Here is a 15,015-nt window from a genome sequence, read left to right as displayed (position 1 = left end):
ACCGAAAAGAAACGTTCATTTGCAATTGTGCAACTTGTTGCTTTCGATTTTGATCGCAAATTGCAGCAATTTCGAGTCAGCACGTTTTTCATTGCCCGGTAGCTACATCGAATACCTCTACAAGATTTACATTTAGGTGTTCTGAAACTAACTGGGCCTGATATGTAATGATTCTCTGAGCATTTCTCTGAGATCTGGATCGCCTACCGCAGCTTCGCTTGTAATTAAATCTTTGATATCTACATGGAAATATCTTATAATCAACAAGTTGGTAGCCGTTATTTCGCATCATCACTTTCAACTGCGGACTTCACCGTTCCTAGGTAATCACAACTAAGGTCAACTGTTGATGTGGGAATTAACGAATAGTTCACTGTCAATGCCACGTATTATAAGCATTTCAATGACTGGAGGAGTAAATATTGGTTGATACACGTGCATTTAATGTTAATGTTATGATGAAATATCACAATCACTGATATTTAAGTAATTCAAACGTTTGTGGTTAGCCAGATCGGAAATAATTGATGCGGAAGCTAATTGGAACCTGTAGAGCGATGGAAGTGGACTGTGTACTAATTTAATTTAATTTCATTATTTTACCACACGACGATTATATTCACTAGATTCTAACTCAATTTTGGAAAAAATCAGAATCATTTTGGGGCTATTTATATACGAAAACAATGCTTTATTGCATTAGGTTCCCATTCGCAAGAAACAATTAAATTGGTAAACATGAATTTATCATAATTCTACTGTATTTTATGAAGAATGCAAAATCATTCTTTTAAAAATGATATTGCAGCACGAGCAGGACTGCTGGATTGTCTCAAAGTACAAGGTAAAATCTGATCACAGCACATCGACCAACAAGCAATGGAGTCAGACGTGAAAAATGGTGATCGAACAATCTGGGAAAAAAACTAACTAGTGTGAGTGGTGTTTTTTTATCTGTTGACGTAGGATTATTAAGCTTTCTTGACATCAGCCTTATTCCGAAGACAAACTTTCGAACGGATTAGATAATCGGGTACAACCAAGGCAAATATAAGACTTGCGGTTTCGTCCAGAGCACAGACAACTCATCAGACGCTGCCTCGCCTCACGCTGCTCTCAGGGCAGAGACCAATGATATTCATAATCTTTAAAAGTAAGAAGCCTAAACAGGAGACATTAGCATAAAGCCTGTAAAGTGATAAAAACGATTTAATTTTAACATAGTGAGACTTGCTCTACAAGATTGAGGAAATTTTACAGTCCATAGTGGCTATATTTGAAATACAACCTGTCACCACAAAGTTTTGGGAATTTCATAAATATTTTATCGTCATCATTCTGGTCCCTCTGAATTCGTTATTAGTCGATTAACTATTAACTTGCAGAAGTTAGATTTGATCAGGATGACTGTTTGGGGTGTTGAACTTTGGCATATTCAGAAAATATAATATTGATAAAACAACACATCCACCTTTCAAACAAGCTTCTACACACTGAGTTTTAAAAAAACGAACACGGTGGTGGGTAGCAAATTTCTTGGATTACTTACTTTTGGCTATGCATCCAAGAAAACACATAATATAGCCGCTTACGTATTGTTAATTTTTTGGGTCCTCGCTGTCAAGTGCAGATCATCATCATCAACCGGTATCCGGTCTAGGCCTGTCTTAATAAGGAACTTCAGACATCCCGGTTTTGCGCCGAGGTCCACCAATTCGATATCCCTAAAAGCTGTCTGGCGTCCTGACCTACGCCATCGCTCCATCCTAGGCAGGGTCTGCCTCGTCTTCTTTTTCTACCATAGATATTGCCCTTATAGACTTTCCGGGTGGGATCATCCTCATCCATACGGATTAAGTGACCCGCCCACCGTAACCTATTGAGCCGGATTTTATCCACAACCGGACGGTCATGATATCGCTCATAGATTTCGTCATTGTGTGTCCATCCTCATGTAGGGGGCCAAAAATTCTTCGGAGGATTCTTCTCTCGAACGCAGCCAAGAGTTCGCAATTTTTCTTGCTAAGAACCCAAGTTTCCGAGGAACACATGAGGACTGGCAAGATCATTGTCTTGTACAGTAAGAGCTTTGACCCTATGGTGAGACGTTTCGAGCGGAACAGTCTTTGTAAGCTGAAATAGGCTCTGTTGGCTGACAACAACCGTGCGCGGATTTCATTATCGTAGCTGTTATCGGTTGTGATTTTCGACCCTAGATAGGAGAAATTGTCAATGGTCTCAAAGTTGTATTCTCCTAACATTATTGTTCTCAATTGATCAGTGCTGCTTGATGTTGTTGTTTCTTTTCGTTTTTGGCACTGCTACTCGATCTAGATGCACGCACTTGGTACATCCCGGATTATTCTTCCCATGATTTCAATATCACCACCATAGGCAGGACTAGAAGAGGATGCTGCATCTTTTCATCTGCATCACGGTTCACTTTTTCAAAGGCCAGGTTAAAAGGTATGCATGATAGGGCATCCGCTTGTGTTAGACCGTTGTTGATAATTATTGGTCTCAAGAGTGATCTGTCCTCGCACATTGATCAGGATCAGCCTGGTTCCTACATTTTATAGTGGGACGCCGACATTTTACCACTGTCACTGATTGCAAAGCCGTTTCCTATGAGACCATCGCACTTCAACATCGGTCGTTGATTGCCGTCCTGCAAATTAAGTCACCGATAAAACAGCATGAGGAACGCGCTGGCCCGCCGCGCATTAAATGGTGGCGATTTCGTGAGAAGAAAGAAGAAATGATCCCACTTACGCGATTACCAACCATTACGAATGTGGAGGAATCGTGGAACCAAATGAAAGACACGATCCACAAAGCGGCCTCTGCAACCCTCGGGGTAACCAAGCCGGGTAAGCGGTATATCAACCGAGATACTTGGCTTTGGAATGATGATGTTGAAATGAAGCTCCGTGAAAAGAAACGCCTCTACCACATATTTCTCGACAATAAAACACCGGCCAATTGAAAAATTTATAGGAACGCCAACCGGGAAGCAAAGAAAGCGGTCGCTATCACCCGAGCGGACCGTTACAAAAATCTTTACGATAAACTGGACCCTCGGGATGGTGAGGAAGATCTGTGTGGACTTGCTAAAAGCCCTAACGAACGCACACAGAATATCACTTCTGTGTGTTAATGACAAAAACGGTACTTTGTTTACCAACCGTCGAGCCGCAACGGATAGATGGCAAGAATACTTCGAGCAGATCTCAACTGAAGAATTTACTCATCCTCCATTTCAAGAATCATTACCGACATTTGGAGCAGTTCCACCTGTCAGCCAAACTGGTGCTCAGAGGTGGCGGTGAGGAAGATGGGTCGGCAAACCTGTCGGCCAAACCAAAACCAAGTGGCCGAGGAGAACCTCCATAGTGGTGGCACCGCGAGACGCTGTACTCACTTTGGCTTGCCGGCCGTCATGCAGTAGGCGAATGCTCCAAAGGCTTAATCTGGGTGATCAGACCTGAGTCTGCACGGGGACTAATTTGAAGTGGCAATTTGTTCACGAAACCTTACCAGGGGTATACTGGTACCATGGGAACCGGGATAGCCCCTGGACTCTCATACTTCGGGTGAACTCCCGCTGTATGTGAGTACAGCTCGGTTGTTTGCGGTTGGCCCCCTAGTGGGAGTTTCATGGGGATTGTGGTTATGCTCAAGCGAGAAGAGACCTGCGGGCCTCGGCGTGGTGTTGCGTTTCAACACGGGTGCCTTAGTTCGGTAGAGATTTAAGTAGGTCTTGCATCCATCAGTATGAATGCTAAGCCATGCACTTGGTATAGACTGGTACCGTTGTTGCTTGTCACAGCAGGGCTCTGATTGTGGTCACAAAATCAATCCGTGTCTTAAGAAGACCGTGGGATTAAGTCTTCCAGGCAGGTGCTCACGTAAAACGCTCAAGGACTTAACTGTCAGCGAAACTGAAGTCGAGGAGGCAATAAAACGAATGAAATCGGGGAAAGCCACAGGACCTGACGACATCATATCTGAGCTCTGGAAAGCGAAGAGCTGGGACCTAACACTGTGGCTCTGAATTGTTTAATCGGGTTATTCAGGAAAATAGATCACCATCTGACTGGCAAGAAAGTATCACTGTTCCAATATGGAAAAAGAAAAGTAGTCCAGCAGAATGTTCAAATCACCGTCCGATCCGGTTACTTTTCCATACCATGAAGATTTTTGAACGCATTCTTGACAAATAACCGTGAATCAAGCCGGATTTGTCAAAAACTGCGGAACTACTGACGCAATACACGCTGCGCGGTTACTCATGTAGAAACACTGTGAGAAGCATCTCCCTCTTTACATTGCATTTCTGGACCTGGAGAAAGCGTTTGACCGTGTGCCACATGAACTCATCTGGTATGCTTTACGACAACACTTAGTGCCAGAATAACTCGTGCGCTGGGTTCAACTACTCTACCACGATCCGAAAAGTAAAGTTCGAAGTATGGCGGGTGTATCAAAACCGCTTCGTGTTTCTGTTAGTGTTCATTAAGGAAGCGCCCTCTCACCATTCCTCTTTGTTCTTGTTATGGACACCGTCACACAGGACATCCAACGTCCAGCGCCCTACACACTGCTTTATGCAGATGATGTTTTCATAGCATCTAATAGCAAAAATGATCTCGAGCAACTTGTCCAAAAATGGAATGATCGCCTCATCCAACATGGTCTCAGAATGAATCTAAACAAAACTGAATTTTTGACGACCGATCCTCATGAAACAGGCACAATCACTGTCAGCGGTAGTGATCTGCCCAGAACTGAGCAATTTAAATACGTCGGGTCAACGCCTTCAGGCAATGCGTTATGAAATTGCTTCATGCATTAACGCAACCTGGATGAAGTGGCGTTCCACAACTGGTGTTCTTTGTGATCGACGTATCAATGAACGTCTCAAATCTAAAATTTACCGCAATGTCGTCCGTCCTGTCGCCCTTTATGGTTCTGAGTGTTGGCCGACTATAAAAGACAATGAACGGCGTCTTGCGGTAATGGAGACGAAGATGTTGCGTTGAACTAGTGACGTCACACGTTTTGATCACATCCGAAATGAGAATATACGCGATCTTTATGGGGTTGGACTGATCGTGGAAAAAATTGCGAGAGAGGCGTCTTCGATGGTATGGTCACGTAATTCGCGCTAACGAGAATTCGCTTGCCAAGATTGGTCTGAACATCGAAGTCGATGGTAAACGACCTAAAGGCAGGCCGAAACAACGGCGGCTTAATACGTTGGATGGGGATTTGAAGGCCTCGAGATTGCACCCAGATCAGGCATTTTATAGAGCCAAACGGCGAAACCGATCACGACGAGTCCACCCCGTTTGTGAACGGGGCAAAGGCTGAAGAAGAAGGAGAAGAGTTATGTCCGATGTACATATAATCGCAGGGACACTTTCAACAACACAAATGATGATAATTTACCAATTTTCCGGCAGAAGACAGTAACTGGTTTATGGAAACTGCAGTCACTCAAGGCATTCAACAATTAAAAGACGGAATTTGTGCAAATAGAAACTTTCATCAAAATCTGCACATCCAAACCGAATTCATTAGTATTAATGAATTCAAATCGCAGATGTGTTTCTCAAGAAATGTACCGTACTGAATATTATATTATTTCCCACATAAAGAAAACAGTGGATCCGCGGGCCTTGATAAAGATCTTAAACACTTCTTCCACTGATATGGGGATTTCACAGAAGCGTGCTAATTGTTTATACATTCCGGTGTGAAGACGACACTCGCTAACAGTCGCCATTGTTTGCATTGTGACAATTATAGCTTGTATTATTCAAAGCACTTGTACTTTCAGTGTCCCTGGCGATAGCCAACGTATTATTCAAACATTCAACAAAAAACCTGACCAGTTCAAATATGTACATACTAATATGTGACCGCATGACAAACAAATTACAATTTCAAAACAGACTGATAGATGGGCTTGTGATGACTTGGGGTCAACTAAAAATAAGCACCGGCAATTTGGAAGGGCTTGTAGATAAGCAACTTTAGATAGGCAACTGGTAGAGGAAAATGTGTTTGCTTTGTCATTTCAGGTGAGTCACAAAGAGATAGATGGAGACATTATCCATTCTAGAGATACAATGCAATGTTTTTTCCGCTGGGTAGCTTAATTAAACTGGGCCCAATCATATATACACATTGATTTGGTGAATTGGAGAATAGCAGGTCTGACCTTGCTCATTTGTGATATTTATTCAAAGTTACCACTGAAGCATGCTGGAAACGTAATTAGTAAGATATTTTGAATAAACTATTCGAAGATTTGGCCACGAAAAACGTGACTTTTTTTCTAATTATCAGCCACAAGGCTTGGAAATTGGCTCTATTATTACTGAATGCACACTGAACTCAGCACACAAGCCAGGGAATTACACAAGCTCCAAAGGCTGACTTGCGTGTGTATCGGTGGGGCAATGAAGACATGCCCAACGGCATCCCTGGAGGTCCTTCTGGGATTAACCCCTCTCCATCTGCACATGCAGATGCAGGCAATTGAGGGCAATATTCAGGATGGCCGGTAGTATCAGTGAAGCGGGGAGTTGCCTAAACCGAAGGAAGATTGATATTCTTTCTAGGCGGTATCCCGAATTACTGATACCAAGGGATAACATGACGACGAGGTTTCACTTCGATAAGAAGTTTGAAACACGTTGGAATAACAAGGCAAACTGGGAGAGCGTGGCTACATACGGCTTAAACTAGCAACTGATTACTTGGTACACTGACGGATCCCTCACAGCAGAGGGAGCGGGTCCCTGTGCCATTGGTCCAAGGAAAATATACTTTGAGCCAATGGGCAGGTACACTAGCATATTCCAGGCGAAAATATACGCCATAGACAAATGTGCCTCCTTTAATCTGCAAAGGAACTACAGGGGGCAGAACATAAGTCCAACCAGGTGAACTCTAAACACTGGATACTTTGGGTTCCAGGCCATGGTGGGTTGGAAGGCAACGAGGCAGCGGACGAACTAGCCAAGAAGGGAGCTGGGACGCCTTTACACTGGCCAGAACCCTTCTATGGAATCGGAAACGGTTTCACGGCTATGACTCTAAGAAATGAAGAGGAACGGTGGAATGGTTCAACGGAACGGTTTAGGGAACTATACTGGGCGGGCCTACTAGGGATGGAGCAGTCCAGGGTGCTTATTGGGGGATACGAACCCATGCGCATAAAGGATTGCTTAAACCTCACCAAAAAGAACCTCCGAATCATAGTGGGAATTCTCACTGGCCATTGTCAGCTAAACTATCACCTAGGGAAGCTAGGGATATCTAATATATCGAAACCTCTATACACGTCCTGGGACAGTGTCCAGCACTGGTGCAAAGTAAGTCAAGGCATGTGGGGGAACACTTAATATCAGATGCAAAGCTGAAAGATCTGAAAGTAGGGAACATACTAAAGTTCCTGACGGTTATAGGCCTGCTTAAGATACTATGATCAATAGGTACACTGTAACCAATAAAAGGGGCACAATAGGTAGTTCTTTAAGGACGCGGTGCAACTTTCACTTAAAGGAATAATAATACTGAATGCACTAGCTTTATTTTTCTATGACGTGTTTATAAATCAACATGGAAAGTAAGGGTTGAATGACGGAAAAAAATGTGATCATAGAACTCTTTCCCAAAGGTTTGCCAAATTTAAGAGATGCAGCATCTATAGAGTCCGTTTTAGTTCTGCCCCTTTGGCATGCGCTTGTAATGACTTTGTACAGTTGTACTCCGCGTTAATTAAATGATATTTGTGTGATTTATGGATTACTTTCCAATGTCGAAAGCTCTGCTCGCACATATCTTGCTGAGTCATCGGAGACAATAATAATAGGTATATTTTCTCTAACGAAATCCGCTCCACATTACACTCTATTATGCGATTGCATTGAATGCTACCAAGGTGACTTGCTGCTGGAAATTGTTTGAGTGGCCTTAGCCTTAACCATTTCCCAATGTCATGTATTCACTTCGGTACTGTTACTTCTATCTTTTATAGCTAAATTTTTTTATACTCCAGTACACTTTGAAGGTGAACACATGATTGTTTACTGGAGCTACAACATCTAAACTAGTCGTTGGAGTAGAGGCTCAAGAGTTTTTAGTAGCCGGAAAGAGTGAACTCACCTGAAGTTGACATTTCTGGTCTTCCCGCTATTAAACGCCGCCCGTGATCTCTGCACTACCTGTAATTGAAAATAGAAATTTTTAACTGCCATGTTAATAAAATTTACAAACACAGTCTAGATTCGAGTAAATGAACGCTCAAGTGACTAGAGGCTTACATACATTATGTAAATGGACTTTTGTTTATGCGGAAAGTCTGAAATTGAGTTGAACATGCCAAAAGTAAAAAAGACGCAGTCGCTGACAAAAACAGGCACATGTCCACTTTTATGCTCGTTTCTATTTAAAATTGCCACTGAATCTTTAAAAAATGTGCATTCAATCTTAATTCGTTTGCGAAAAAATTCTTGGACCATTGTCTAACACGAAATAGGTTTTATGGTTTTAATATGCAATGCACATAGCCCACTGCCGATTTTGAATGTTTGTTACGAATATTATAATTTTTTTTAGTGATAGTGAAAGTAAAGCGGCAAACATATCGTAGAAAGCGAAATCGTTTAATTTTCGAGGTTCCTTTTAAGTCGAGATCAATTTCATAGTTTCAATACTATCCAAAGGTTAAATATGGGACAGCCTTGTTTCACACCTAATTTTAGGTCGTTAAAAACTCCCCATCGTAGTTTGTCTATCGTTTTCATAGGGATTTCTGCCCAAATTCTGCACACTTTTTGAATTCCTTAAGCGCATGGGAAAGGTGCGCGGCCTACCTATATTTGTTTTGGCCTTTAGTTGTTAGCTGGCTATTTTTTCTACCATGTTTTTTTCCGGGCCTTTGCAGTCCGTCCAATCCAGCTCACTTGCCTCTTCTAATTAGAACTTCAATCTGTCCTTCCCATAGCCCCTAATTTGCTATTCCTCTTGATCAGAATATCCTTCCAATAATTCATAGGCAATTGAGGAGGAATGCTTGTATTTTATGAGGTTTTCTTAGTGAAATATGTTTTATTACTATAAACGAGACATTTGGATTGAATAATTGAGGCTTCATGTTTGGTGTTATCTCCGAGGATCGGTAGATGAATTTTAATCTACCAAGGCAGTGTGAGTCCTTCCCACAGCGAATTGCGAGATTTGTCGACAGTGTAATGCCCTCTCAGTATTTTCGATACAAAGTACGAAGACTGGCTGACGGCAATCCACAATTGGTTCAAATGGTCAATCCAGCTGAGGTACACATAACGCTGGACATAAGGAATCCCTTCAATTCTACGAGCTTAGCCGACATGTTGGAGACCTTGGAAAATCTTTTTCATGTTCCAGGCGAATATTGAGTGAGTGCCTAAGTGATCGCGTTCGGGAAGAACAATGAACGTCGTAAGGGGGACGACTGAGGAATCTACCTTTGGCTTGGATCTCTGGAACATCTTATTTTTATATGATCGGCTGTGATTTGAGTTGCCCGACGAATCGCATCTGATCGGATACGAAGATGAAGTTGGAAGTAGTCGCCGAACGTTAGGTCCAACAAAACCAGCGTACATGGGGAATGGTGAAACGGCAAGTTAACAGATGGATGATTGTATACGAAGAGGATTCTCGCAGTTCTTCCTTTACGAGTTAGCGAAATCAAGATCGAGTTCAAACCAGCGGAGAAATACCTCGGCATGATGATAGACCGATGATCAGTTTCTTCGAGCCGATTCGAAGCATCGTCGACAAGAGTGCAGCCACAACCCTTGCGATTACCCGGCCAATGTCGGAGGTCCCGAATCCAATAGACGCCTTTTGCTAATGAGCGCGGTTCAGTCCGCTGGAGGGGGGAGCTTTGTGAGTGGGGTTTATGTACCGCGCTGTTTTGGAATCAGCGGTATTGGCGATAGTAGCAGTAATCCCGCTCGATTGTTCTGCACACTGTGGAGCGAAAATCTATATACTATGATACAGAAAGGGTGAGGTGGCTAAGAAAGCGGTCGCACCTTCTGTAGAAAATGGTAACTCTCTTGTTAACGCTCCTTTTCTGCTTCTTACATCTTGCACAATAATGTGAGAAAATGCATTTCTACTGTATTGTGTGTGTGTGTGTGTGTATGGTGGGGGAGAAGCTACAGCTTCTGAGCACTCAGGTCGTGTTAGCCCATTGTACTCGCCTCCCCCATAATTCTAAATCTACTGTATTACCATTTATTGTTAGTGGGCTGGTGTTTCGTATACTGATTCTAAAGCATTTGCTTTTACTTCTGTTGGGTTTCAGTCCGGTTTTTTGTGCATGGGTGCCGAAAGAGTCAACTTTGCGTTACGTGTTTTCATCTGTATGCGATAGAAGTGGTATGCCATCCGCATATTCAAAGTCATCCAGTCAACTGAGTGAAGTCTCTCGATTATCCGGCGGCCTTAGACATTACATAGCCCAGTACTGTATTGAGCAGTATTGGAAAGTGCGGACATCATTATTTGACCCAGAGTTTAACACTGTGTAGTACAGCTAGTTCTGCCTTTTGTAGAACATATTATTTTCTTCCGAATTTTTTACGTTTCAGGTATAAAGGTTTTGTGTTCATCTTATGTGAGCAACTTTCTATGAACGTTTTTCCATTCGTACATAGCTAAGAAGGGAAAATAGTCCCTCATATATTGCGAAACAAAATACGCATATGTACATACATATTAAGGGCATAAATATTGTGCATAAAAGTAATCTAACCCATCTTCATGCATTTCCGCTTTACTCTATGCACGAAAGCATACAGGCATGCACACACGTACATCTTATTGAAGGCTACCATTCATTAGTAAAGCGAAAGTGTCTCCATGGATCTCGCCTTTCACAGAAGTCCACTTTATAATATGATTATGACGTGATATACGTCCTAGACTGCATCTTCCAGCGGGATTCGTTGAACCCCCTTTCATGGCTACTGAATGATGCTAGAGGGCATGATTTTGCAATTAAATATTGCCTACGTGCTAAGTCCGAACTGACACATTTGATGTACTTAGATGACATCAAGTTGTGTGCAGGCGAGTCCCTTGCATGCTGCTGTCTGTAAGGCAGACTGTGGACTCACTTCACTTAACTTGAAGGATCGATCTTTCAATCCTCTGAGTGGGACGAAGTTGGACCAGGAGCAGATCGATGAATGGAAGTCGAAGGCAATGCACGATAAACACGTGAATTGTCTTTGGCAGCCATTTGTCGATTTGCATTTGTCGAACAGATGGCTGTGTGTCTTTGTTGCTGCTTTTTCATGTGTGCAATTCAGAACGGCGTGGTCGCCACCCGAACTTATAAAACGCTTATCATGAAAGAACGGGTGGAGAACGACCAGTGCAGAATGTGTGGCTCGGCGTTAGAGAGGTTGGGCTATTTCATTTCTGGCTGTACTGTTATGGGACCGGTGCAATACATCACCAGGCATAATGCTGTATGTAAGATTATCCATCAAAACCTTGCATACAAGCATGGGCTGATCATGGAACATGTCCGGTTTACCGATATGAGCCGCAAGTAGTACTTGATAGTTCTGCCTACAACATGTTTTGGGACCAGCAAGGTCTGACAAATATTATCAGCTACAGGTATTCTACCTAAATCCCTCACGGCTTCCCTTGATGTCCTGGGACTTTCGCATAGTCTGGTTCAAACCATGCAGAAGTACACCATTCTGCATACGTGCTCGATGTTGCGGGAAGTTCTCGCCGGATTCTCCTATTGGCCACCACCACGAGCGCCCCTTTAGTTTTTAAGTAGGCAGGATCGTCCGAGCCTAAACGCTTGGCACTTAGTGCTCGTATTAGGTAAAATCTGGTATTTGCCGAGATTGCGACAACTCGGAAATAATAAGGGGGGTTTTCGGGTAAATGTCTAAAACATGGTAATATACTATTATTAACTTTATTTGTGCAGATATCGGAACTGGATATGTTTCAAGGCCTAGATTTTGCATAGATGCATCAGTGTGATTTTTTCAGATTTTTCTATTGGATGGGTTCTGAGAATGAGACCTGTTTCACTTTTTGGGGCACACATTTTGAGCCCTCATTCCCCTATGTTTTATGTTACATCAAAAATAAGTTTCAGAAAGTACTAATCGAGCCATTCAATACCCCACATGACTATACTCTGTGAACAAAAAATGTACACCCGTTTTTCGTATGTATGGGAAATCCTCCTCAAATTCAATACAAAATGGCGCCACTCGCTGCATGTAAAGGGATACATAGACCACATGTTTTCACAAAATTTCGTGGCAATCGATTCAGCCGTTTCCGAGTAAATCGGCTGTGACAGAAAAAATGTAAAAATGTAAATGTAAATTCGCGCCTACCTCAAAAAACTAGGTCAGCGGGGGGGTTCTGGCGACGGCCACCCAGATCGTAGAGCCACGTCGCCTAACAATTTATGACCCTCTCAGCAGGCGCAGTTATCTTATAGATACTGGTGCGGAGATTCCGGTTTTTCCCGTACCGCGGCATTATCGACTATTTTCTCAACCTTTGAAGCTTGCGGCGGCAAATTCCTTGCGCATTAAAACCTACGGGCACAGGCAAGTGGACGTGAGTTTTGGCTTCCGTAGGACGTTTTCGTGGCGATTCATCCTGGCGGATTTTAGCTTCCCTATTTTAGGCGCAGACTTCTTGTGTCACTATGGGTTGCTGGTGGACTTGCAGAACAGGTCCCTTATAGACTCCACAACCAATCTTAATTCGTCAGGCCAAATATCATCTCATCCTAACAATAATCTTTCTGTACTTTTGGAGGACATTACTGACTCTCATGTTCGGGCACTTCTCCAAAAATCCAGATTACTACCGAATGTAGTCTCTTTAAACCAGTGAAGCACAATGTGCAGCACCACATTAACACTACTGGTTCCCCTATCTTCTCGAAGGTGCGTCCTCTACCACCCCAGAAGCTGGCGAATTGCACGGAAAGAGTATGAACAACTGATGCAACAGGGTATCTGCAGACCTTCGGACAGCTGTTGGTCTTCCCCACTCCATATGGTCCCTAAGCCAAATGGCGAATGGCGCCCTTGTGGAGATTAGAAGGCTAAACGCACAGACTGTTCCAGACCGATATCCTATTCAGCTCATCCACGACTTTGTGCATCATCTCGCAAACTGCCGCATCTTTTCGACTTTGGATTTAACCAAGGCCTATCACCAAATCCCTGTGGTTCCACAAGACATTCCAAAGACGGCAATATGCACACCCTTTGGACTCTTCGAGTTCACACGGATGACTTTCGGGTTGTGCGAAGCGGCGCAAACCTTTCAAAGGTTCATTTATTTGGTTTTGCGAAACCTCGACTTCTGTTTCGTATATTTGGATGTTTTGGTCGCTTATTCCTCAGAGTCTGCGCACTTCGAGTGCATTTTTCAACGTCTCCTTGAGGCCGGTTTAGTCCTAAATTTTGATAAATGCAAGTTCCTTTAAACACAAGTGAGATTCCTCGGCCACTTCATTTCCCCTGACGGAATACAGCCCGACCTAGACAAGGTGCAAGCAATTACAAGCTTTCCACGTCCGGAAAATGTGAAGGATTTGCGGAGGTTCTTGGGCATGCTAAACTTCTATCATCGTTTCCTGCCCAAGGCCGCCCAACACCAGTCCGTTTTGAACGCGTACTTGTCTGGTCCCAAAATAAAGGGCACACGAGAGATTGTGTGATCTGAAGAGCCTGTCCGTGCGTTCGATAAATCCCGACAACTTGCTGATGCTACATTCTTGGTATTCCCTCGGCAAGATGCACCCCTAGCCGTTTTTGTTGATGCCTCTGACATTGCAGTGGACGCTGCTCTTCACCAAAAGGTGAATCAAGTCTGGCAGCCGTTGAGCCTTTTCTCTACACAGTTGAACCCCGCTCAATGGAAATACAGCACCTACGATCCAGAACTGCTCACCGCGTACTTGAGCAATAAGTACTTCTGCTTCTCCCTAGAAGACAGGCCGTTCAGTGTTCACGGACCATAAGCCTATAACGTATGCTTTGAAACAGAAGCCCGACAAAGCATCCCCTCGTCAGCTTCGACACCTGAGCTTTATAAGCCAGTTCACGTCCGACATACAACACGTGTCCGGCAAGGACAACATAGTTGCTGACGCTTTGTCACGTGTCTCCGAGGTTCGGGAGTTGCCCATCTTCGGCTCGAATCTCTCTCTGCTGCGAATACTCGGAAAAGGGACCCCGGCCATACATTCCGGCCACCTTTTGCAAGGAAGTCTTCCACGCGGTTCACGACGTAGCGCATCCAGACATCAGATCAACAAATCGGTTAGTCACCGAGAAATACTTCTGGCCCTCTATGAATAAGGGCATCAACTCCTGGGCCAGAGAGTGCATCGCATGCCAGAAGTGTAAGATCACCAGGCATGTAAGGAAAGAAGGGGGGCTCATTTCCCTGCATTACCAAGCAGTTCCACACCATACACCTCGACATGTTAGGACCTTTGCGAGACTCACACGGTTTCAGGTTTACGCGGTGGCCTGGGGCAATACCTCTGAATGACATTACGACGCAATCTTGCACCGAAGCCCTCTGTCGAGAGTGGATCCCTGGCTTTGGTGTCCCTGCAGTGATCATCACTGACCAGGAAATGAAATTTGAGTCCACTCTTTTTTCGGAGTTAGGCAAACTCCTCGAGTTCAAACGCCAGCGGACTACAGCATACCACCCGCAATCCAATGGGATGCTAGAGCGTTGACACCGGACGCTGAAATCCGCCATTATGGCACGCGACGATCCGTCTTGGACTCAGGTCTTGCCTCTCGTCCTACGAACAACCCGCCGAGAGGAATTTGCCGCCAGCCCCGCGAACCTGGTATACGGGGAGAACTCAAGGCTTGCAAGTGATCCGGTCTTCAACAAGAGATCGGGTCTCACGGACTCTGG

At 43.9% G+C, this 15,015-nt stretch overlaps 1 protein-coding gene across 8 annotated transcripts in view; it reads right to left on the bottom strand.

Moving 5' to 3' along the window:
* Nucleotides 1-15,015, bottom strand: part of LOC119646976 (aldehyde dehydrogenase, dimeric NADP-preferring) — a 129,974-nt gene that overhangs the window by 29,538 nt on the left and 85,421 nt on the right. For all 8 annotated transcript variants that reach the window (XM_038047684.1, XM_038047683.1, XM_038047681.1 and 5 more), the window contains one exon: nt 8,179-8,237. In XM_038047684.1, coding sequence (XP_037903612.1) covers nt 8,179-8,237 — 59 coding nt within the window. The remainder of the gene's footprint in view (nt 1-8,178; nt 8,238-15,015) is intronic.

Source organism: Hermetia illucens, chromosome 1 (genome assembly GCF_905115235.1).
Source record: "Hermetia illucens chromosome 1, iHerIll2.2.curated.20191125, whole genome shotgun sequence".
NCBI lineage: Eukaryota > Metazoa > Arthropoda > Insecta > Diptera > Stratiomyidae > Hermetia > Hermetia illucens.
The sequence above is the reverse complement of the archived record's forward strand: the minus strand, read 5'-3'. Positions and strand labels throughout refer to the sequence as shown.